The 25,241-nt window shown below is 59.2% G+C and overlaps 1 protein-coding gene across 12 annotated transcripts in view; it reads left to right on the top strand.

Moving 5' to 3' along the window:
- The window catches only part of ARHGAP8 (Rho GTPase activating protein 8), a 71,860-nt gene that overhangs the window by 19,827 nt on the left and 26,792 nt on the right, over positions 1-25,241 (top strand). For 8 of the 12 annotated variants that reach the window (XM_070600493.1, XM_070600486.1, XM_070600491.1 and 5 more), the window contains exons 3-8: positions 1,968-2,111; positions 11,027-11,114; positions 15,972-16,103; positions 17,356-17,442; positions 22,828-22,926; positions 24,176-24,286. In XM_070600493.1, coding sequence (XP_070456594.1) covers positions 1,968-2,111; positions 11,027-11,114; positions 15,972-16,103; positions 17,356-17,442; positions 22,828-22,926; positions 24,176-24,286 — 661 coding nt within the window. Of the gene's footprint in view, positions 1-1,967; positions 2,112-11,026; positions 12,976-15,408; positions 15,606-15,971; positions 16,104-17,355; positions 17,443-22,827; positions 22,927-24,175; positions 24,287-25,241 lie in introns of those variants that run through there. The other 4 variants (XM_070600489.1, XM_070600490.1, XM_070600482.1 and 1 more) reach the window with 3 other exon arrangements.

A 25,241-nucleotide genomic window follows, 5' to 3' on the forward strand; every position in this document is an offset into this window, starting at 1 on the left:
CAAACAGCACGCCTTTTTTACCTGTTCTGTTCGAAATGCGTCCCACTGGGCTGAAGTCAGATCAGGGCGGGTCTGTTCTCCCTCTAGGGGGTCTGGAGAGATTCTGGTTCGTTGCCTCCTCCTTGGCTTGTGGCCCATCTTCCAGCATCCAGCATCCTTCATCTTTCTTCCTGCTTCCGTCCTCGCATCTCCTCCTCCGACTCTGGCGCTCCTGCCTCCGATTCATAAGGACCCTTGTGCTGACACCAGGGCCCTCCCGGATAATCCAGGATCATCTCCCATCCCAGGGTCCTTGACTTACTCACATCCACAGAGTCTCCTTTGCTGCATGAGGTCATAGTCACAGATTCTGGGGGTCAGGACGTGGATGTCACTGGGCGGCCTTTATTCTGCCCACCACAGGGACTCTGCCTGTGTTTGTGCTGTGTCCCCACTGTGTAAAACTGTCTCCAGGACATAGCAGGTACTCGACACATATTTGCTGAAGGACAGGGTACGTGAGGGGTGCCCTGCAGTGTCACATGCTAGCTCCACTCTGGGACCTGTCCCTGTGATAAACGAGGGGCTTGCCACTCCCACCCCCAGCTTCCCGGAGGCTCTGTGAACCGGAGGCTGCACGGCAAGGGGGTGGAACTGGGACCAGGTGGGCAGGAGGTCTCACTCCAGACCTTGTCTCCCCAGGGACAGACGGGCCCCCCACGGTCACGGGTGGCCGCCCTTTGGGATGGGGCGTTGTCATGGGTCAGTGGGTCTCCCACCTGGCTTTGCATCAGCATCTCCCCAGAATTCCTTAGGAGAAGTCCGTGCTTCCTCTCTGGACCCCACCCCAGCCCATCCTGCCCCCGGTAATGCCGACGCAGCGGGCCCTGGTTCTGGGTGGACGAGTCTGCTGCCTGCGCCTCCGGGCACTGCCCTAATGCAGGACCACTAACTTCGAGGCTTAAAACGATGCAGCTTCTTCTCTCCCAGCTCTGGAGGCCAGAAGGCTGAAGTCAAGGTGTCACGGGGCTGCGCTCCCCCCAGGGGAGGGCCCTTCTGCCTCTTCCGGCTCCTGGTGGCTCCTGGGCTCTCGGCTGCGCCCCTCCAGTCCACCTCTGTCTTCACATGGCTTCTCCCTGAGTGTCCCCTCCTCTTATAAGGACACCAGTCATTGCATTTAGGGCCCACCCAACTCCAGTATGACCTCATCTTAACTAATTGCATCTCTAAAGACATCATTTCTAAATAAAGTCACATTGTGAGGTTCTGGGGAGACAGAATTTTGGAGGGACACTATTTAACCCGATACCCCTGGGGACGAAGGCTCCCCTGACCTTGATGTTCAAGTTTCCACTCGTTCTCCAGCTAAAAGCCTTTCTGAAGAGCCGTGATTTGCTTCCTGTGAAGGAGCCTCCCCTACTGAAATTCAACTTTGAAGACAGCGCTCTCCTCCTCCCTCATACGCAGTGACCCCAGTTTCTGCCCTTGGCCCCGCCCCGGCTTCCTGCCGGCTGCCAGTGTCGGCATCGTTCAGGAAGGTCCAGTTGGAATTTGGAGCTGGGAATGGAGTTCAAGTCCACACGCTGCTGCCAGTTAGCAGTGGGACCTTGGGCAAGTCGTTGCCCATCTCTGAACCTCAGTTTTCACTCCTGTCAATGTGGAGGACAGTATCCCTCCCTCAGGTCTTGTTTTTATCCCTTCATGGTGTAGCACACTGAGCAGGTGCATAGTGGGTATGCAGCAGAGTCAGGCACATAGTGGGTGCACAGCTGAGGCAAGTGCATAGTTGGATGCATAGCTGAGGCAGGCACATGGTGGGTACACAGCAGAGTTGGGCACATAGTGGGTGCACAGCAGAGGCAGGCGCACAGTGGGTACACAGCTGAGGCATGGTGACCATCCTATAACAAGAGCTCAGGAGGCTTCCTCATTCCTCCCTTGCCTTGAGAACACAGCTGACTGTCTCCAATCCTCATTGTCTGCCGTAGAGCTGCAGAGAGATGAGGAGGCGGCGGCTGCACTAGGCACAGCGAGACGGCCTTCGGAGGCGCCCGCGGCTGGCCAGGACCCCACGCTGAGCACGAATCACCCATTCTACGATGTGGCCCGACACGGCATCCTGCAGGTGGCAGGTGGGTCCTAGCTGGATGGTCCCCAGGACCGTTGACAGTGCCCTCCTTCCTGGGGGCCCTGTGGCATGGGGTGGTCTGGCTCGTGCTGCCTCCCTCCAGCTGGGGTGTGCCCACAGAATGAAAACCACGATAGAAACAAAAGTACCTGCCAGTGTTTTGAAAAAACGAGTGACACGCCTGTCAGAGCATTGCCCAGGTGCTCCGAGAAGCCACTAGGCAGTGACCTCCCGCTTGTCAGAGAGCAGAGGCTGAAATGAAACTGGTTGCTTTATTAGCCCAGCATACTGTTAGGCTGCATCTCCTCAAAAGCGACAAACATCTGCCAACACTTGGAAGACAGGCAGCCCCCGCCCAGCAGGTGCTCTCGGGGGGGTTGATGGCCTCTCTTTAGTTAGGCCCGAGGGATTGGGGCCCCGCTGTGCTTTCTCCTGTAAGCGGTGTATTCATTGGGGTTCTCCAGAGAAACGGAACCCACAGGAGGTGGAGACAGACAGATCAGAGGAGGTTAACTGGAGGAATCCGCTCCTACCTGGTTATGGAGGCTGAAAAGTCCCGTCATCTGCCCCCTGCAAGCCAGAGGCCCGGGAGAGCCGAGGGTGGAGGTTCCAGTCCGAGTCCTGGAGAACAGGAGCACTGAGGCCCATGGGCAGGAGGAGGACATCCCGGCTCAGGCAGAGGGAGCAGTCGCCCTTCCTCCGCCCTTTCGTTCTACTGAGGCCTCAACAGGGTGGACGCATTCAAAGGCTAGTCCCCTCGGGACGCACCCCACAGGCACCCAGAAGTCGGGTTTCACCAGCCGTCCGGGTGTCCCCCAGCCCAGGCAAGCTGACACGTGGAATCAGCCGTCACAGGCAGTGACCCTAACACACTGACTTCTCTGTCCCCCGCACCAAGCTCTGTGACCATTAGCTCCTGTCCCCAAGGAGCCAGAATCTTGTCCAAGTGATGAGCAAAAGGAGGAACAGCCCTCAATAGCTGGGAGCCCCAGAGACACGAACGGTAACCATTTTGGTGCAGCCGAGCGTGGAGGAGTGAGGAGAGGAGGGGGCTGCGCCGGGCGCCCAGCCATTTTCAGCTCCAGATGGCCTTTTTAGAAAACCTTTTGGTTTAGGTAGAGGGCACGGATGCTGGACCGGATGTGGGGGACAGGGACCCACAGATCAGGTGCCCATGAAAAGAAAATATAGTTATTTTTCATAAGACATAAAAAATACATTATGTTAACAGGCAATGGGTTTATTATTCTTTTAAAATGAATGAATAACTGAATACTTAAAAATTTTCTGTTTTAGGTTTCTGATACAGGTAAATTTCTATAGAAATAACTTACATTTTTGTTGTAAAAGCTCTTTGAGGTCTTCAGTAATTTTTAAATATATTCACAGTTTCTGAGACCTAGAAGTTTGAGAAGCAGTGTCCTTGTGTATGATCTGAGCTGGTGAATGGCCCACGTGCCCTGGAAAACAATGTATATTCTGCCTGGTTGGCTGGAGTGTTCTGTGCGTTTCACTGAGGTTAAGTTGCTTGATAGCGTGGTCCCAATCTACATCCTTCGTAATTTCGTGTCTTCTACTGACAGAGGGCTGTTCCAAGCTCCACAATTGAATTTGTACATTTCTTCCCTTGGTTCTGTCCTTCTGTGTTTTTTTTTTTTTTGGTGAGGAAGATTGGCCCTGAGCTAACATCTGTGCCAATCTTCCTCTACTTTGTATGTGGGATGCCTACCACAGCATGGTTTGACAAGCAGTGTGTAGGTCTGCACCTGGGATCTGAACCAGCAAATCCCGGGCTGCCAAAGCAGAAGGTGTGAACTTAACTGCTGCACCCCGAAGCCGGCCCTTGTTTGTGTGTTTCGATGCTTGTTTCTTGCGGTATACACACTTAGGATTGTTATGTCTCCTTGGTGTGTTGACCTTTCATCGTTATTAAAGCGGCCTTCTTTCTGTCTGGTGGCGCTCCTTGCCTGATTTCTCTGATGGAGTGCGGTACGACAGCCGCCCCAGCTTTCTCGGTGGTGTTGGGAGGACACACTGTCTCCATCCTTTCCTTTAACCAGCTTACTCTTTGCGTGTGAAATGCAGCTCTTAGAGACAGCTTGTCACTGGATTGTCCTCGACTTTTGTTGAGAGGCAGCTCATGGCGGGAACCGCATGCTCCAGGCCTCGAAGGGCATGCTGAGGGGTTGGCACTTGGTCACGGAGGCTCCGGGGAACCCTGAGCAGAGGACCGACGTGATCGGGTTTGCAATTTAGAAGGATCCTTCTTGCCCTGGCGTGGAGGATGCTGATGGCGGCCGCGGGGGGCGGGGCGACTGGGAGGAGAGAGAACGGGGTCTGAGTGACGTGGCAGCGGCATGGAGAGGTGGGGATGAATCTGAGGGATTTTAAACTGTTGCACTGGAGGGCCAGTGGAAACCGACCTGGGCAGGAGCCCTGGCAGCATGGGACGAGGTTTCCAGGGGCGCAGACGGAAAGGTTGAATTAAGAGCCGGGGGCCCTGGGAAGTAACCTGGGCTGGTTCTTTTCTGGGCCTTGTCTCCACCTGCTGTGCTCAGGGGACCCCAGGGCCGGGACGGGGTTCCTTCCTGGTGGGAGGCTGTGGGTGTCCCCGCGGTTTGTGGTGGGTCCTTCAGCGCTGATAAGGGATGGCGGGCTGCCGCGGGGTTGTGCTCAGGCTCTTCCTGGAGACATTGTATGAAACCATCACAGTGGAACGGTTGAGTTGTGTCCTCACAGATGCCTTTGGAGGAGGATGGCTCAGGCTGCAATTCTCAGGTTCCAGATAGTTCTCTTCTTTTGGAGCGGAGTTCTCCCTGTTTTTAACACCAGCTTTTTGAGAAGTTTAACTGTCTTAAAAAGAACATCCAGGGGCCAGTGCGGTGGCATAGTGGTTGAGTTTGTGTGCTCCACTTCAGTGGCCCAGGGTTTGCAGGTTCAGATCTAGGCATGGACCTACACACTACTCATTAAGCCTCGCTGTGGTGGCATCCCACATAAAATAGAGGAAGATTGGCACAGATGTTAGCTCAGGGCCAATCTTCCTCAGCGCAAAAAAAGAAAAAGAACATCTGATGGTCTCAGGTCATCCTTCAAAGATGCCAGCCTTCACCAGAAGTCATCAGAATAAGGTGGAGACAACTGGAGAAAAGCTGAATGGAGCCAGCTGCACACTTGGGTGTGATAGTTTGTAGTGAAGAGCTGAAGCAGGGGCAATCTACACATTCCGACCTGGATGACTCAGTGGCTAAGGACAGAGGAGATTATTAGAGCAAAGATCGCCGTCCCTGACGTCGCCAGTGGCTTTTCCAGGTGGGGCTCCATGCGGGAGCAGGCCCCCGGTTCCCTCACTGAGGGTCGGGCCTCACCTTGGCGTCCAGCTTTGTTCCCTTTCCCCTCCCTCCCGGCACGCGCCATCCAGGGCTCCTGCGGAGGGGTCTGCTTCAGGGGTGAGCAGACGTCACTCCCCACCAAGGGGCTCCCCTAACTTCTCATGCGGGACAGCTAGACCCACAGCCAGGATCAAAGACTCTTAGCAAAAGTAAGAGCGAACGATCTGTCGTTACTCCAGGGCTCGTATATTTGGCCAAACGGAAGCTTTGTAGAATGTTAACTCCTAAGTCGTGTTTTGTACATAAAACTGATGTCCCTCTTTTAAGAAGTGGTCATCGTCTGCAGCTCCGGCCTGGGGCTGGGGCTGCGAGCTCAGAGGGCAGATTCGGTGGCGGGAGGCAGGGCGGGCAGAGGGAAGGTTCCGGCCCCCACGATCCAGAGAGCCTCCGAGGGGCTGAGCGGCAGAGAAGGGAGAAGAGAAACAGCGGGACGCGCTGCGTCTGGCCCTGCTGGATGACAAGTCACTGCCCCACGCCCCCATCTCTCACCACCCGGCCAGGCCCCAGCTGCGCTTTGCTGCAGGACGCAGACAAAACGAGTCTTCAGACCTCCTTTCCCTTTTGCAAATGAGGGTAGCAGCCTTCAGACAGACCCCACAGCCAGCGCCCACGGCGCTCCCTCCCCACGAGGAGCGGCCACCCGGACCGTGTGTCTCGTCCTCCTTCTCTCGGAGCGGGTGACGGCCCGTCTGGAGCGAGTTCCCCTGCGGCTCAGGAAGTCACTTCTTCATGCATACACGAGGCGTCTCCTGCCACCGAGACAGAGAACGAGGTTGTGCCATAAGCAGCGAGGGGAGGATGTGGGGTCAGGGATTAAGCTGGTGCCGTGCAGAATTTGCATTTTATTGATAGTTTTCACTTCCTTCCATATTATGTCACGTTGAAGCCGGCTTCCCACATGCCGGCCTGTGTAACCGGAGAACGGAGAAGGGGTGTTTACTACTCACACGGACGGAAGCCTCCGTGCAGATGCGCGGTGGCTGCTTGATAAGCGGGAGGCTGGATGTCCAGGGACTCTGCACGGCTGCCGAGGAGGCCGGTACCCAGGCAGCTGTGGGAGCTGGGGGCATGGGTGTCCCGGGACAGAGGAGGCTGGGGTACCGCCTTGTAGTCATGAACCCAGCTCTACACTCACTTGGCCTCCCTGGGCCTCAGTTTCCTCAACTGTCAATGAAACGACACACCTGGAAGCACCAACATCCTGCCTGGCACGTGGTAACAGGTCACACTAATTGAACACCTACTATGTGCCTGAGCTACGGCAAGACTTTATTCAAGTTGTTGGTGTCATTCTTCCCGGGCTGTCCAGCCGGCTTTCTTATTCTCTCCATCTTCAGGCGCGCAGAGGCCGCCCGGGCTGGTGCGTGGGGCAGGGGCGCTGTCCCCGTGGGCTGAGTGCCGAGCCGTTCCTTTCTCTCTCCCTCCTCCTGTGTCACTTCTTATTTTGAAAATTGTCAAAAGCATCAGAGGTAGAGGGAATAGGTTAAGGACCCCAGTTAACCCACCGCCACACTCGCTCTGAGCTTCGTGAAAGTTTGTCGAATCTGAGTAATGCCATGATATCGGTTTAGCAGGACATTTAAAAACCTGTCGATGTGAAAAGAAAACGCCCAGTTAGGTGCCCCATTTTTTGGTTTTGGGGGGAGACAAAGCCTTCAACAGCTCACTTCACAGCGCAGCATTACGCAAGTCGATGGGCCCTGCAAACAGTGGGTGCTCCATAAGCGTTTATCGAGCAAACGAGTGAAATCATTCAGCGCTTAATAGAGGCGGGAGGCTTGGGGGGAAAAGGAACTGGGCCCGATGTGGGCACGGGGCTCCCATCCCGTCTCCACATCCCTGCCCCGGTGCCTTTGCGCGTGCTGTGCCCTCATGTGCAGGTGGCACAGTGGGAGGGGCTCACGGCTTGGGCAGCATCCTCGTACCCTATTGCTGGCTGAACTGAGTCCAGCTTTGCAGGGGGGATTTCATTGTTCTGACGCTCCCCTGCCGCTTCTGCCCTTATCTCCACACCCGCTCCACCCTCCAGGCCTGCCGCGTCCCCTCGCCGGCCAGCACGAGGCCCTGTCACCAGCAGTAGGTCTGTGCCCTGCCAGGCCCCGAGCCCCTCACCCAACGTCGGCAAACCTGGGTGCCAGCGTCGCGAGGGACGGGGGTGTGTGTGTGAGGAGGGCGCTGCCCTCTCTGAGGACCTGCTGTCCTGGCGCTGCCCAGAGGGTGCTCCTTCTTGGTCACCAAGTCCCTCGGGCTTCCTGGGAGTCCCTCAGGCTTCTCATTGGGAATTTCCTCCTGCTCCCTTGACCCTGGGGTGGCCTCACTGCACCCCCTCACCCCATGGCGAGGCGTCCGGCCCCCACACCCGTCCCTGTGCCTCTCCCTGAGTTCCCCGCCTCCCTCGGGCACCACGTGGCTCTGCTCCTGAACTCTCGCTGTTGTGGGGTGTGGATGCTGCCACCCTGTGGGGGGCCGCCCTGCCCCCTGCCCCCCAGGATGCTGCGTGGCTTCCTGAGGTCCACCGGCCTGGGCAGCTGCTCCTCACGCCCACAGGCCTCCCAGCCCCTCGTCCACCCCAGGCCATTATCACTTCTATGCTGGGGACTCTGGTCCTCGGGGGAGCCCCAGCCCTTGTCCATGGCTCCCCCAGTGCCTCTCCCCACTTGGCCCGGCCACCCCACGCCCAGACTGGCTCCTCCCCAGTAAGTGGCCTGGCCACCAAGCCAGCAGTGGAGGCCTTCTCCCTGCCCCCTCCCCAGTCCTGGAGGCCTCTGTCCTCCCACTCCTCACTCCCTCCCACCGTGAGGTCTCCACTCGGGACATCTTCAGGCCGTCCTCCACCCAGAGGCCGGAAGGGTCTTCCCAATGCCCCACTGGATCGTGTCCTCGACACCCCCTCCCCCATCATCTCCCATTTGGGTCTCCACCGCCTGGGCTGGTGTGTCTGCATCAGACACACGACGGCTTTGCCCAGAGCCCATGCTGCTCCTCGGCCGACCGACTGGGGGTCCCCTGAGCAGATGCAGCTCTGCCCTCCACAGCACCCCGTCGGCGGCCCCGGTTCCTGCTGCATCTTCTCTTTCTGGAGCTCGGCCTCTGTGCTCCGGCCTGGTGGGGGAGGCCCTCCACCGCCCCGTGGTCACCCCTCTGGCACAGTCGACCACGTGCTGGCGTGCAGGGTTGCAGGACACCCTGTGGTAAAGTGTGTCTGGCCTTTGTCCCTGGTTCCTGGGAGGGGCCTGCAAACCCGTGGACTTTCCTGAGTGATAGGAGGGGCTCTGTGCTTGCTGATAGTTTATGCAGAGAGGTGACCCTTGGGGGACCCCTGGAGAGTTGAGGCTACAGGACAACTCAGGACGGGCTGTTGTGCCAGAAACCAGCTGTGTCGTTAGAGGGCTGAGGCTGTGTGAGCTCCGGGGCTGGACACTGGATCAGGCAATTGCCAATCCCATCTCCACATCCCTGCCCCGGTGCCTTTGCGCGTGCTGTGTTCAACCAGCAATACCTGTGGACCGACCCAGCGACAGCTGCGTGTCGAGTCACGATTCATCAGTCATGCCTACGTAACGAAACCCCAATGACAACTCTGACACCGAGGCTCTGTTGACCTGCCGTGGGTGGTGATGACACACCGATGTTCCTGACCCCATGGGGAGAGGGCTCGGAGGCCCTGTGTCCAGCACCATCCCCTCTCAGCTGGTCCCGATCCGTATCCTTTATAATAACACCATGGTGGTAACAGCACTTTCCCGAGTTCTGTGAGCTGGTGAATTATCGATCGTGAGGAGGCAGTGGGCACCTCCGAATCTGTAGCCAACTGGCCAGCAGGGGGGTGGCCTGGGGACCCCTGACTGGCAGCTGGAGTCTGAAGTGGGCGCCACTGCCCTTCACCTGTGAAGTGTGGCCCACCCCTGGTAGAAGTCATTGCTGAAGTAGCTGTGGCTGCCGGGAGCCCCAGTTCTCAGAGATGCCCCCCCCAATCACTGCCCTCTGCCCTGGGCCGTGGGGCTGGGCAGGGGCCTTGTGTGGTCCCTCCAGAGCTGAGCGCACAGTGGGCCCTCTGTGAGGCTGGCCAACCTGATCTTCCGTTCTCCGATTATGTAGCGCATCCCAGGACTTTGCGCTTGGTCTAACTGCGGATGATAACGCTGCTGGGTTTTTCTGACCCTTCGACACAGATGTTGACTTTCTCCCTCAGCCCCAGGGGGCTGTGACTGCTGCTCCTTCAGTGGCCGCATCCGTGACACACAACTTCAGAAGCAAAGCTGGCCCTTCAGCTGCGCAGGCGAGCACGGGCTCAGGTGGCCTCCACGAGGATGGACGCGTTGTGGGGAAACACTGCGTCTCCAGGCGGAGCCAGCGAGTGTGCCGTGCCCGGAGGCTCCCGCTTGGCGAGGGAAGCAGATAAACCCGTGGGATCCAGTGCAGCCCTTTCACGGGAGCTTTCTGGACAACTGGGAAGCGGGGCCGGGATTCCTAAGGACCCTGTGCGATGATCAGGCTGCTGTGTTTGAAAACAGAAAGAGCGCTAGAATTCTGAACATCGGGGCGGCTTCCGGGTTCCTGGGAAGGGTCAGACGTGTTCTAAATGACAAACAGCTGACCCGGACGGGCAGCCGGGACCTCAGAGCGCACGTGGGGGTGTGCGTGTGCGTGCGAGTATGTGCTCACGTGTGCGTAATCTTGGTTCATTACCTCTCAGGGCTGGGGGGGATAAGAAAGCCCTGCTGCCATCCTTTCTCCTTTCAAGGAAACATCTGAAAACAGGTGGAAATACTTCTGCACAATGAAAGTGAGTTTAAAGATGTGTCGTTTCTAGAAAAGTCCCCTTATTTTCTTCAGCTTCCTAACAGTCTTTGCATCATCGGTCCTCCTGTCAATCAGTGATCGTTTGGACACCATCTGAGCTGTAGTCATGGGCAGCAGGCCTGGTTCTGGGGTTGCAGACGACTAGACCAGGGGCTGGCCCTCATACCCGCTCTGGCCGTCCCATGTGGGGCGAGCACCGCTGTATCGAGACAATTATGGGGTCCCCTGGGCTGTGATGGGGGCCAGGACCCGACATCGGGACTTCTGTACCCCATGAGGTCCTGTCCCCTAGGCCAGGGAGCCTTCTCCAAGGCCCAGAGTCCTGGGGGGCCTCCGGGGGATGCCTTAATCTCTGCAGAGGAGACAGCAGAGTGGCCAGACACCAGCTTCCAAGCCAGACGCGTCTCCATTTCAGTCCTGGCGCCCTCAGCCGGCTGTGTGGCTTTGCACTGGGGACTTAACCCCGCTGGGCCCCCGATTTCCGTTTCTAAAATGGGGGGGTTGTTCCCAGCACGTGGGCTGGTGGTGAAGGTGCACGTGGGTGATGTGCGCGGGGCGTCCTGTGGTGGATGCTCAGGAGGCAGGTGCTGCGGCCGCGGAGCCCGGCCAGCTGGTCGCGAGGCCGCTGGGTTCTGCTCACGCCCACGTGCGATCCTGGCGGGGCGGCCTCGGGGGCTGGGGCCGCGCATGAGCGAGGCTCACGCCCACGGTGTCTGCTCTGCAGGGGAGGACCGCCTGGGAAGACGCGTCGTCACGTTCAGCTGCTGCCGGATGCCCCCCTCGCACGAGCTCAACCACAGGCGCCTGCTGGAGTAAGTCCTGTCCTGCCTGTGCCCCTCCTTGCACGCTGTCCCCCGTGTCCCCCACCTCCCCTCCTTGTGCACACGCCCTCCGTGGCCGCCCTCCCAGCCCCTAAACTGCATGGGTACCCTTCTCCATCACTCTCAGCACAGAGATGCTCGAGGTCAGAGGCTAACATTCATAGGTTGACTTGCGGGTCCCCAGGCAGTTGTCACATCACCTGCCAGGTCACCAAACCCACCCCCAGGACTGACGCCTTCTCCAGGCCAGGGTGGCTTCAGGTCCCACAGTCTTGAGCTTTGGCCTTGGGCTTCGGGGCACTTTTAGGCCAGCCTCGCACCCTCCCTCTCAGAGACATCGGTGGGCACGCTCTGCGTTTCTTGCTTTTCCTGCTGCTCAGAAGGAGGCGCTGTCCACTTCCCTGCCTGTGGCCTTGGCCACCGTCACCCCTCCTCCGTCTTATCCCTTCCTGCCGGCGTCCGCTCGCTCTGGGCATTGGCCACGTTGCTCCAGGGCCCCCTTCCTGGCGGGACTGGCGGGCTTCCTGGGCGCTGGAGCTGGAGGGAGCGCGCAAAGTGCCGGCCACAGCATCTCGGCCCGGCATCGCGCTCCGGGTGGGCGGGTGGTGGGGCCTGGCGACAAGCTCGGCTGCAGAAGGGGAAGCGACGTTCCGAGCCAGCTCCTGCCCGCTGTGGCCACGGGTCCCAGCCAAGTGGCCTCCTGTGCACCGGGTCCCAGGCTGCCTGCCATGGCCAGGGACCGCCGTGACCTGCATGGACCACCCCGTTTGGGGCGTTTCTCGTGCCTGTGGGCTCACATGGGTGCTCCGGGCCTCGGATCTGTTGCCTGACGATGTGCTGAATGTGCTTCGCTCCTGCGGCCACACTGCTGCCCATCTCTGGGCGTCCTGGAGACGCCTGTGTTCCCTTGTGAGGGACAGAGAGGAGGGCCGGCCAGCTGCAGTGGACTCGCTCGCTCTGGGGAGGCTTGGACACTGCAGCGCGGGAGGCGGCCAGCGCTGCTTCCAGATTCCAGTTCCGACCGACGTTCTACCCAGGGCTAGTGCGGGGTGGCCGTGACCCGGGGCCCCCCCTGGAGAGGGACGAAGGCAGAGTCGGGTCGTGGAAGCACCTGGAAGCCTTTGGGCTGCTTGCTTCATGAACCTCCCCCTGACCCGAGCGTCCGATCTGATCCCTTAAAGAATCTTCCAGCAGTAGCTGCAGAGACAGTGGGGACAGCAGAGCCCTGAGGAGTGGGCGCCCCACAGAGTCCAGCCCGCTCTGCTCCTGCGTGGTGAGGGGCTGGGCTCCCTGAGGAGCGGGCGCCACCTGCAGCCCCCTCTCGGTGCCTGCAGAGCCCACGGGATAGAGGGGCGCCTGGTCCCGGGGAGCTCGCATCCTGGGGTCCTCTGAGGGGAAACACGCTCCCTTGCCAGATTATTCCTCCTGTGGCATTGGGTAATCCACAGCCTGCGGGTCAGCTCTCGCCGAGGTGCCACTGCTGGCCAGGAGGGCCTGTTGTCTTGTAAAGCCTGACGTGCCCCCGACAGATGGAGAGCAGGGTGATGGGGGCGGGGGAACGGAATGGTGGCTGCATGGGAACGGGCTTTCTCTGGGGCCATGAGAACATTCTAGAACTGGGTGCAGGTGGTAGTTGTATACCGCTGTGAATGCACTAAACGCCACTGAACTGTTGTCCCACCACATGTCCTGCTGGAGAAGCAGTGTGGACAGGGTGCTTAGAGACCAAAAGAAAGACCTGGAGACGGTGAACGAGATGTATGCATTTCCTGGGAGTTCCTTACAGGGAAGGTCCAGGGACCGCCAGCTGGACAAAAACGTGCACCTGCTCCTGCCCCCAGAGAGAAGCTGGGTCAAGTAGGCAGAGGACCAAAGGCTGCGTGCTTGCAGAGGGGGACCGTCCCTGTATGACCTGAGCTCCACGGACCAGGGCTCCCCTCCGGAGGGCCTCCGTGACCCCTCACAGCTGGAGGGCCTTTGTGCTAACTCTCCCACCCGTTTACTTGTGGGTTGGCCAAGCCCAGGACTGTTATCATCGTGAGTGCTGACACACAGCCCAGACAAGGAGCCTCAAGGACACATGGTTTAAAGGGCACATAGGCTAGTGCCCCTACAGTTGTTCACTTTAACATGGTTAATGTTAAGTTACGAATTTCATCTCAGTCCAAAAAAAATGCCTCTGACAATTGTTACATTGTGCTCTCCATGCACCCGCCCAGGAAACCCTCACTTCCGGATGGGGGTGGTAAACGTGGCCACTGTGAACAGTTGTGTAGGTTGTTCACTACACAAGGTCATCCAAATGAGGGGCTACCATCCAGCTGGTACCCTTCTTACCCAGTGCTGGGAGGCATCTGCCTGGAGGAGGGAGCCTCTTTTTCTAATTTACCCAAAAGCGCTCTGTGGGCTTCTTGGCCTCAATGGGATGGGCCCTAAATCTTAGCCTTTTCCATGGTTTTTAGAGAAAAATCGATACCATGTACATCCTCCTTATCTCCCCATCCAAGTGATGGCTGTGCAGTGGCCAGGTGTGTGCTCCTGTTCTTGAAACGGTGAAGAAATAAGTCCATGTCTTTGAAGCTAAGCCAGTAATTTAGCTAATGACTTCCTGTGCCAAGCACGTGTGGCAGATGTGTTCCGGCACCGGGAGGAGGTTGGCTCATTTATGGAGAGAACCAGGGGGCTTACAGGGCCAGGGAAAGGTGCCTGCTCTTTTTTTTTTTTTTTTAAATCTCTCTCCTTTTTTTTTTTTCCTGAGGAAAATTGGCTCTGAGCTAATAATATCTGTGCCAGTCTTCCTCTATTTTGTATGTGGGTCACAGCCACAGCATGGCCACTGACAAGTGGTGTAGGTCCATGCCCAGGATCCAAACCCAGGCCACCAAAGCAGAGAGCACTGGACTTAGCCACTAAGCCATGAGGCCAGCCCTGAAAGGTGCCTGCTCTTATTAGAAGTGTCCGGCGTGGATAAGTGAGCCGAGCAGAGACATGTTCCTGATTTCCCCTTTCTTGGAAGAGTTGAAACATGCAAAAGCGACCGTCTCAGGGAAATGACGAGGTTCTCAGCAGCCCCAGGACTCCGTGTGAAGCTGGAAGCTCTGTCTCCGTCCTGCTGGTGCAGGCAACTCGGGAAGGAAGATCCCGGTGAATTCTGCCCCATGGCTCAGTCCCAAGGGGGTTTGGGACAATGTGCATCTGGGCCTTGAAGTTGCCTCCACCAGCGCTGAGCCCTGCTGTGCAGCGCGTGAGGTCAGCTTCGCCTCGTTTTGTGCCTCGAAGCGTTGACGGTGGGCGCATGTGCTCCCGGGGGCATCACGGCGTGGTGAGAGAGGACTCGGGAGCCCGGCGGCCCCATTCCCGTCCTGGCTCTGCCCCTTGCTGGTCCTCTGCCAGCCTCAGGTGACCTCTCTGTAAAATGGGTATAACAGCCGCAGCTCACAGGGTCGGTCATTGTGAGGATTAACCCAGTAAGTACGCGTCCAGGCCTGCAGGCCCGTGTCGGTGCTCTGGGTGGAGGGCGCTCTGCTGCTGTTGAGGGATCAGATGGGCAGAGAACGGCTGCCACCCTTTCGTGCAAGGCACGGATCCCATGGCCAGGTCTCAGCTGCAAGGGGCCGGCTGCAGCCTTGCAGATGGGCCAGGGCTGCTGGCATTTTCCCCTGAAGCGGTTCTGGGACGCCGTCCCCGGGAGCACCCAGCCCACCCCCCGCAGGCCCCAGAGCTCCCACAGGCTGCGTTTCCTCGGCCCCTGGTGACTGCAGGTGTGCTCGCTGCACAGCCTCCGAGCAGCCGGGCTGATGGATGACGAGACGTGCCTGTAGGTCATGACCTGCGACCTGATGTGCGAGAACGTGGCCCCGCTGGCCGGATGTCAGGAGCCCCTGCCACAGTGAGGCTGGAGGCTGGGCGTGGTCGCTTTGCAGCTCACCTCCTGCAGGAGGCCAACCAGGCTTGTCAGGGGGCCGCCAGGGGTGGCAGGGAAGGGTCGGGGCCCGGCAGCCCCTGGCAGGGACCTTGGGGACGTGGAGAGCCGATGCTGTGGGTGTGGCCAGATGACAGAGCAGAGTCAGGATTCTGCTTTACAGCCAGAAGACGTGTTGGGAGCACATCCAGGAAGGAGGACTTACTGCTTCTAGAAAAGCACAGAGCAGCAGAGAGTCTGAGATGGGGGCTGGGTTGGTCCTGGGTTCGACTCCCGGCTCATCCTCCGTGTTAGTTTCCTGTGGCTGTTATAACAAGTTACGGTGCCCTGGGTGGCATAAACCGCACATTTATCTTCTCGCAGTCCTGGGGCCGGAAGTCTGAAATCAGAGCGTCCGCAGGGCCGTGCTCCCTCCGGGAGGACCTTCCTTGCCTCCTCCGGCCTCTGATGGCTGTCTCTGATCCTTTGCCATCCTGGCGGTGGCCGCATCACGCTGCTCTGCCCATCTTCACATGGCCGTCCTCTCTGTGCCTTCCCATCCTCATCTTATCAGGATACAGGTGACTGCATTTAGCGCCCACCTGCATAATCCAGGATAAACTCCTCCTCTCATAATCCTTACCTTAATCACACCTGCCAAGACCCTTTACCCAAATAAGGCCACATTCATGGGTTCCGAGGATTTGATGAGGGTGTGTTTTGGGGACTATTTTTGTTCTACCACATCCACTCACTAGCTGTGTGACCTTAGGTAAGTTAAGTAACATCTCTGAGCCTCAGTCGTCATCTAACAGATGAGGACCGGGCCGCCTGGCGGGTGGAGTGTCTGTGTGGCCTGGTGCTGGCTCCCACTGGGGAGAGTGTCTTTGGTTTCAGTGGTGACAGAAAGGAGACTTTCGTAACCAAGTCTTGTGCTTTGTGCCCAGGTATCTCAAGTACACGCTGGACCAGTACGTGGAGAGCGATTACACCGTCGTCTACTTCCACTACGGGCTGAGCAGCCGGAACAAGCCGTCCCTGGGCTGGCTGCAGAGCGCCTACAAGGAGTTCGACAGGAAGTACGTGCCTCAGGCCCCGGGGGTGGACGGTGGGCTGGAGCTGAGGGGTGGTGGGTGGGGGTGGCTCGGGCGACACAGGGGTCACGGCTGTGCAGGGGGCGGGGGCGGGATGCCTGGGGCCTGGCGGGGTCGTGGGGTGAGCCGGCCTGCAGTGTGGGGTCACCTCCCCCAGGGGATGGTCCAAGGGGACACGTGTCTCGGCTTTGCTGGCCATCGGGTCCCTGTCACACCTCTCAACTCCGCCATGTGGTGTGGACGCAGCCGCAGACGACACCTCAGCGGGTGGGTGGAGCTGCGTCCCCACAGGACTTTATTACGGACACGGAAATGTGAATTTCATGTCATTTCCCTGTTGTGAACTGTTACTCTTTTACTGTATTTTCAGTCATTTAAAACTGTAAAGCTGGTCTCCGCTCTTGGGCTGTACAAAGCCAGGCACAGGCCCAGTTCGGCCCGGGTACCCTGGTCGGCTGACTTGTCTAGTGAATTGTTGACAAAGAAATATGTCCACCCAGCTGTGCCCTTCCCACTGCGGGCGCAGCACTTTACAGTTTGCACAGGCTGCTGGCATCTCAAGTGGGCGAGGTGGGCGGCGTGTTTCACAGATGATGACACTCAGGCCTGGAGAGCCAGCTGGGACATGGCTGGACTGGGACCCCTCCCTGGGCCCAGCCCCCTCCCCTGCCCAGAGCTCCACCAGCACCACAGGCAGTGGCTCGAGGGCCAGACTGTTTCCTGAGAGATGTGCATACAGTTGACTTCGCAGCCTGTTTGCGCCCTGTCCGTGTCCTGGCTTCCTCCGCTTTTCCTTCTTCAGAGTCCTTTCGAGCCCACGATGGACTGTTCCCGAGGGACGTTGGCGTCACAGGCTCAGCACAGGCAGGGGCTGCGTTTCCTGGGCGCCCTCCCCCTGACTGCCTTTGGGGTCCTGCCGTCGTCGTCTCTAGAGCCTTCGGAGAGTGTCGTGGTCTCCTGTCCTGTGTCATAGTTTTAGTTTGAGAGCTGTCCCCAAATTGCCCTCCAGTGTGTTTCTCAGCCCTGACGTGAGCAGGGGCTCTAAGCTTGCAAACTGTAAAGTGCGGTGTGCACGCCTGGCGGTGGTGGTGGCCGAGGGGCCCTGGTTTTCCCTGTCCGTGTCTGGCTCAGCGTCCTCGAGCTGGCTCTGTCGAGAAGCAGGAGGTGCTGAGACTCGGAGCTCGGCCGCGTCTCCGTGTCTCACGCTCTGAAAGCGCCCCCCGCCTTCCCTCGGCAGGTACAAGAAGAGCCTGAAGGCCCTGTACGTCGTGCACCCCACGAACTTCCTCAAGGTCCTGCGGACGCTCTTCAAGCCCCTCATCAGGTATGCGGCGCCGGCCAGCGTCTTGCTGGGGTGGGAGGCCCCATCCTCCTCCGGGCACTGCGAGGTCCGGTCTCGGGGGCGTCTGTGTGTCTGGGGTACCCTGCTCATCCGGTGGGCTGTGGCGGTAACAAGGCTGGCCCGGGTTGGTGGCTGCGACCACTGGTGGTCGTGAACAGGAGCGCCGGCTCGTGACACTGGTGAGGTTTGCACCTGGTATTTTAAATCCCCCCTCAGCCTGAGCAGCCACCTTATGCACCTGTGTCGGGGTCCCCAAGACCACCCTCAGGTTCAGGGATTCACTGCAAGGGCTCACGGGAGTCAGAACAGCTGTTATACTCACGGTTGCGGTCTTTATAGAGGAAGGATCCAGACAGAATCAGCAGTGGTCACAGGTACACAGGTGGAGTTCAGGAGGAGTGGGCACAAGCTTCCAGCTGTCTCTCTGAGGATTCGTGCAGACAGTGCTCAGTTCTCCCAGCAGTGATGTGTGACACAAGCAGAGAGTTTGCTCACCAGGGAGGCTGCCCTGAGTCTGGTGTCCAGGGATTTTCTTGGGGTCAGTCACTTAGACTGGGAGAGTCACATGGCTGACCTCAGTTACTCAGTCCCCAGCCTCTCTCAAGGTCAAACAGTGTGGCCCACGGCCCCGCCATCAATCACATTGTTGGCATAAATTCTGTGGTGTGACCCAGGGCACCAGGTACAGAGACACTTGTCAGGTATGACATCCCAAGGGCATAGAGGATGATTCCCAGGAGCTTGTCAAGGGCCAGTCTTTTCTTTGGAACATGCGGGGTGTGGACACCCCGAGCCTGGTGAGTCAGCTCGACACTACACAGCATCCCCATAAAAGTCCTAAGAGGCGAAGCTACAGCCTGGAAAAGTGGCGTCCTCAGCCTGCCTCCCCCACGTGCTGGCCCTTCCCACGGGACGATTCTGCCTCAGCATCGGGCAGCGAGAGTTCAGGGGGTGGCGAGGCCGCAGGGGCATCTGCTCTTTGCCTCCCTTTTGGCCGCATGCATCAGGCACTAACTGTGTGCACGGTGCCACATGATGGGGGATGAATCGGTGAAGAGCCCCACGGACGCGGTTACTGCACAGCGGCTTCGGCCCCGCGCCAGCCGGGGGGACGGGCTCAGTCCAGAGGGGCCCAGGTGTGCACGAGGGAGGTCAGAATACTCAAGTGGGGTGGTTGCACCCAAGACAGGAGGCTTCCCAGGGAGGAGCGTTTGAGCGCAGGGAGGCGGCACTCGAAGGCTGAGGGGGCAGGTGCGTCCCCGGAAGGGACCGTTGTCCTTCCCTGGACTCTCCATGAGTGACTCTCGCAGGCCTTTGCTGTCACCTCCTCCTCCTGCCCCTTCTCACCTCCTTCCACCTGTTGAAATGCACCCACGGTGGCTCTGGGGCGTGGTGCTGACACACGTCACTTCTTCAACCCCCACGGCCATCGTGTGAGGGGGTTGTGATGCTCCCAGGTTACAGGTGGGCAGCTGGGCAGAGAAAAGCCAAGAGCCGTGCCCAGAGTCACAGCCCTGGCCGAGCCGGGGTGCGAGCCCGGACCGCAGAGCCTGGCCCCAGCTTCTTCCCATTTCCCCAGCTGGTGCCCTGAGCTGCTCCTGCTCTGGGAAGCACCCCCCCCCCGGCCCCCAGAGAGCACCGAGAGCTCTGGGTTCTCAGGCACCTGCCCATCTCCCCACCAGGTGGCTGCCTCCCCGAGGGCTGAGCGCCACATCTCACCCTTGTCCCTGTGTCCCTGTGTTTGTCACCGCATCCAGCTCTCAGGGCAAGCATTGGCCCCTGGGGCCTGGAGACCCTTCTGCACTGGTGTGGTCGGCGGAGTAACGGTCCCCGGTGATGTCCACACCATAACCCTCTGAGCTGTGAACATGTCACCTTTCATGACAAAAAGGCCTTTTCAGAGGGGCTCGAGGTACAGACCTTGAGATACGAGGTTGTCCTGGAGTGTCTGCGTGGCCCAATTTCGTCTCAAGGGTCCTTAGAAGAAGAGGACTTTTCCTGGCTGTGGCCAGAGGAAGAGATGTGACAGGGGAGTAGGCTCAGAGGGATGCGATGTTGCTGACCTCAGATGGAGTGCGGGGCCGCGTGCCTAGGAGTGCAGGCAGCCTCCAGAAGCTGGGAAAAGCCAGGAAAGGCTTCTCCCTTAGAGTTTCCAGAAGGAACCCGGCCCTGCCGGCCTTTGATTTGAGCCCAGTGGGACCTGCAGCCCTGTGAGGGGAGTGTGTGTGGTTTTAAGCCGGTAGGTTTGTGATCGTTTGCTGCAGCAGCCGCAGGAAGCTAATCCAACAGCCACTGTGCTGACTGCCCTCCACCTCGCTCAGCCTGCGGCCTGTCTCCAGGGCCCTGACCCTCTCCTCTCACCTAGGGAGCACGGACCTGCACACATGCACTCATGCTTATGCACGCACACATGTTCATGCACATGCATACTTACACACACATGTCCATGCATGCTCACATGCACACACACCCCGTCTGTGGTTCCCAGGTTGCTGTCCGGGGCCCAAACCCGCCTCCCTAGCCTTCGTTCTCTGGGCCAGCTCTGGCACTTGGCGAGGAACTTCTGGCGTGCCAGTGTGAGACGTGGCTCCTGGAGGAACCCTGCACTCTGCAGATGCCAGCAGCCGCGTGCTTCGGCGCGGGCAGGCTGAGCGGTCACCCCTTTGGGGACGGACTTCTTCTGGGGTGCTCTGGGACACCCTTCCTGTTGATAAATCCTGCTGAGACTCCCCCAAGCAGAGCGAGAAGTCGTGGGAGGCCTAAGTCTCACCTCCCAGGGCTGAAGGCTGTTGGAGAAGTGGGGGCAGCCCGGACCCGGAGCTGCTCCGTCTGGGGGTCGGCCGTTCCTCCCACCCCGTCGCCCACACTCATTCCCGAGAGCCTGAGCTGGCGGCCGAGAGTGGGTCGGGTCAGATACGATGCTCAGGCCTGTGGGCCCCGCGCGAGGATCCCTGGAGCGGCGGCCTTGGCAGCTCCCATTTAATCCGGGAGAGACCTTGCGGCCACAGAGACTCCCTGCCGGTGGTGCTGCCTCCTGGTGCGTGCGCTGCAGACCGCGCCGGGAAGGTGGGACTTCACTCCTCTGTTTCCTTGTGTTTGACCAGCACCAGCGTGCCCGTGGGTATTTGACACAGCGAGAAAGCCGGTCCTGGTTAGCCTGCTGCCCCAGCAGACAGCTCGCATAGTCCTCTGTTATGGGCGTTGTCATCCTTCTTGGAAAAACTCTAAGAATTCTAGAAGCCTCTAAAATTCTTCTTGGAAAAAACCCACCTGTTCTTGCCGTGTTGCAGCCTGGATGAGGTGGTGGCTCTGGAGCCAGACATCCTGGGCTTGACTCTCTGCTGCCCCTGACCATCCATTACCCTGGGCAAGAGATGCAGCCTCTCTCTGCCTCATTTCCCCATGTGGCTGATGACGCTGCTTAAGTCATTCTCTTGTAATGACAGTTCGCTGACTTGATACGTGTAGCGTGTCTGGGACAGGGCCTGCCCGGCACTAGCAAATGCTCGCTGTTAGCTGCTAGTGTTGTTTTCAAAAAAATTATGTTCCTTTTGTGATTAATTTAATTGCAATATCTTATGCACCTTATGTGCCAGGCACCCCAGAACAATGCTGTGGAGTCAGCTGTATTTTCCCTATTCCAAAAGAGAGGAGTTGATGCTCACAGAGGTTAAAGAGTTGCCTGAGGTCACACAGCAGGTGAGGACTGGGGCTAGGATTCCAACTCAAGCGTGTGTGGTTCTGCCCTTTATCCTGCCTCAGGCGTGGGCGTAAGTGGGTGCTGGGAGAGGACTGCCACTTGTCGGCTGTCACATGGCTGCGCATGTGAGCCCTGGAGTCCTCCCTTGAAAGTGGACGCAGTGGACAAGCACAGCGGCTCCAATGCCAACACATGAGGGTCCCAGGCCAGCCCACACCTGCTGCCTCAGACCCTCTGGAGGGAGGCCTGGCGGTTCCGCTGCCCTCCTGGGTTGGGAGCCCCTGGACGGGCTCCCCGAGGCCCTTTCTGGGCTGGAAGAGGTGGGAGCAGGTAGGTCCCCGCTCACCTCTGCAGGGTCTGGTGTCCAGCAGGTGCACGGCCGGCTGGAGGGGGCGGCAGACACGCAGAGAGGAAGTTGAGGGGGCTCCTGTGTGGGCAGGGCTGGCACGAGGGCCCCCTGCAGCTCTGGAGCTGCCGCCTCTGTCCTCGCAGGTGGTTCATACCTACTGGCCAGACCCCTCTAGCCGCTCAGTGCCAGCGGCTGGGGCCTGGCACCCGGTCTGATCCGCCCTCATCCACTAGAGGGAGCCGGTGCTCGCGGCTTGGGATCAACAGCTTGGGTCCGGTCGTCCGAGGCCCTGGGGGCCTCGGGATCTGCGGGGCAGCTCAGAGCCTGCGCTTGCAACACGGCGTCATGCCCTTGGGAGTTCGTTAAGGCTGCATCTCGTGCTGAGTGTTCGTACCACACACATAAAAGCAGAGGACGCGAGGAGGAGGCCTCTGGAGGTGGTGGCTGTGCTGTCGCCCTGATTGTGATGGTGTCACAATGCACACGTGCGTCCGAGGTCATCAAACTGTGTGCACGAAACACGCCCAGCTCTGTGCACATCGATTACTCTTCAACGAACCTGTCAACCACAGGGCAGACAGGGGGTGACCGTTTATGGGGGAGCGGGCGCTGAGCGCGTGTTTTACTGCTCACACATCGGATCCTCGTGTTCTGATGCAGTTGGGGAAACTGAGGCTCATGAACAGTGATGGTCTCAGGTAGTTTAGTCTCCCGGGGTTGGACAGTGGACTGATTTATGTAAATAGTCCCGCTTGGGAGGGAGAACCCTGTTTTCCTGGGGGACCTGAGGCCCTGAAGAGTGGGTGGATTGGTTCGGCCAGGGCTTGGCTCCACTCTGCTCCCCCATCATGGTCCCCAGGGTGACACCCTCCTGGAGAGAAGCTGAGTGTCTTCTTCGGTCCCTGCAGTAACGAGGGATTGATACGGTCCTGGGACCCTTGCAGAGAGAGGGGATGGCAAAATGGGGAGCCGCGGGCCTTCCGAGCCCCCTCCTTGTGCCCCGGGAAGGGCTCCCTGCTCCCACGCTCTCTCCTCTATCTATGCAAATTCACAGTGGATTCAAATTGGAGGCAGATATTTATTTTTATGCAAATGAGGCTCGAGAGTGCTCGGTGCGTGGAGGTCTCAGGAAAGCGGAACGTCTGCGGACGTGCGCTGCTTCCGTTATTCTCTGGCTTTAAGTTGTGTCAGCGTTTACGTTTCTTAATATGAAAAATGCGGGCATTGTTCCTCCAGTTCGCCTGCTGCCCGCCCCTCCCCCGGGCCCCAGGCCTCTCTGTTGCCACCTAATCGTTTTTATCTTCTTCTGCTTTTTTAGTCACAAGTTTGGGAAAAAAGTCACCTATTTCAACTATTTGAGTGAGCTCCGTGAACACCTCAAATACGACCAGCTGATCGTCCCGCCCGAGGTTCTGCGGTGAGTGAGACCCTGTTCCCGGATGCGGGGACCACCCCTTGGCGTGGCTGTGGGTCCTGGTCCGGTCCCGTCAATGTGGAAGGCTTACGTTCCAGGCGTGGGCCCGGCCAGATCCGAATCTGCGGCATGGACCGACACCCGCAGTGGAAGCTGCTAACTGTAGACTCAGGGATGGGCCCGGAAGGCTGTGCACGGACGGGACGTTTGCTCTCCCGCCGTCGCAAAACGGAAGTAACAAAATCAGCCGTGATGGTAACCGCCGTTCTCTGCCTTACTGTTTATCATTTTCGCTTTTGAGCAGAGAATTAGGGGAATTTCTCGGGTGTGTGGATAACACCGTACGGAATGCAGTGTCCTCAGGCTCGCCACAGGTGCTCTGGGCAACGCCCCAGCTGGTGGCTTTTGCTGAGAGTCTGGTTAGTGTGTCAGCTGCTTTATTTTATCCGGCAGTGGGGGTCCCCAGTCCGACAGTCTCTCATGGGGGGTCAGGTGAGCAGAGGGGGCCCAGGAGGGCGTGTGGCCGGCCCTGGCCTCCCAGCCAGCCCATGGGCAGGGCCCAATCCAGCCTGGTCCCTGACCTCCTGCCTGGGCATCCTCTGCCCTTTGCGTCTCCCTTCCTGGGGGCTCTTTAGAAGAAGCAGGGCCCTCGCTGAGCTGCGTAGGTGAGGTCGGCAGCCTTCCAAGGGGAGTAGAGATGGTGAGCTGCCTCTGGGTGCCAAGTCACACACCAGATGCTGAGGATATGGGGCTGTGTAGGGAGTGGCCCTGCCCTCGGGATGCTCCTGGGTCGTCGGGGCCACAAGTCAGTGAAGATCAGGGGAGGGGACTAGTGGAGAGGCGACAGTAGGGAAGGCTTCCAGGAGGAGGTGGCTCCTGACCTGAGCTGCAGAGGGACACTTGGCAGGATCGAGAGGCTGGGAAAGGGTGTTTCCACAGAGTGAAGCCCCTGTGCAGACACACATGGGGGAAGTGTTGGCTGGGAGTTGACAGCAGAGACTGGACCTTTGAGGGGGGCCCAACTACCCTTGCTGGCTTTGTGTGAGCACCCCCCAGCAAAGGGGACTGCGAGTGTCTGCGTGCACGCGTGTGTGTGTGAGATGGTGGCATGGCACATGGGCCCAGAAGGGTGAGACTGGGGCATCCTACATGGTCATGGAGCGTCCAGCGCCTGGCCCACCTGGAGGCGGCCCCCCCGGCCCGAAGCTTCCCTGGCCGTGCGGTGAGGGCCATGCTTCTGCCGTGTCCGCAGGTATGACGAGGAGCTCCGGCAGCTACACAGGGGCCGGCCACCCCCTCCCGCCAGGACGCCACCGCCGCGGCCCCCCCTGCCCACCCAGCAGTTCGGCGTCAGCCTGCAATAGTAAGTGAGCCGGGACGTGGCCTGCTCAGACGTGGCCCACCCAGGACATGGCCTGCTCAGGACACACCTGCTGGGACGTGGCCTGCTCCTGTCTCCTCCGTGGGGCCATAGGATGCTTCTGTGTCCAGAGAGGTGTCCCCAGACCTGGGCCTTCAGCACCCACTTAACCCTGCGGGGCGTCTGAGGCGTGAGTAAGGTCACGCGGGCTGGAGCACCTGCCGCTCCATGTGTGTCTGTGCGCCCGGGTGTGGGGGCCCTGACGGTGGGCAGAGGGCCGGGACTGAGTTCTCATCGTAGCTTTTGTCACGGCTGCTCACAGGCTGTTCTGACTCCTGACCCCCAGGCCACGGCCGGGACACCTCCCACTGCCTTCGAAGTGAAGTGTGGCCGTGGGCCCTGCTCTGGCCACGACACAGGAGCCGCTGGGGGCGGGTGACGTGGGGAGGGGGCTGGGAGCCGGTGTGCAGTTCGCCTCTCGTGGTGACGTGAGCCGGGCGATGGCGCCTCGCCAGCCTGCATCCCTGAGTGACCACAGCGTGCCGCCCCCGACACCCTCGCCGGGCGTGGAGCACAAGCGAGGAAGAATCTGTTGGGCTCAGCGGCTGAGATTCAGGGGCTGTTGTCACTGCAGCACATTCTGTCCTTCCTGACTGCTCCCACCCCTGATTAGCCACATGACCTTGAACTCACTCCCCCTTCGACTTGTTTCCTTATTTCTGAAATGGATGAGCTATGTGACACGATCTTTAATCTTTAATGACTTCTTGTAATGGATTCAGGGCCACCCATGCAGGCCAATTTCATCTCTTTTAAGACCCATCTCAGTGGCACCTCCTCCAGGCAGCCTTCCTTGATGCTCTAGACTGCATACAGGGCCCTCCGCCATTGCAGCCCCTTCCGGGCAGGCTGCCACGGGAGCCTCTCCAGCTGTTTCCCCTCTTGTCAGGGAGCTCCT

Source organism: Equus przewalskii, chromosome 29 (genome assembly GCF_037783145.1).
Source record: "Equus przewalskii isolate Varuska chromosome 29, EquPr2, whole genome shotgun sequence".
In the NCBI taxonomy this organism is placed as follows: Eukaryota; Metazoa; Chordata; class Mammalia; order Perissodactyla; family Equidae; genus Equus; species Equus przewalskii.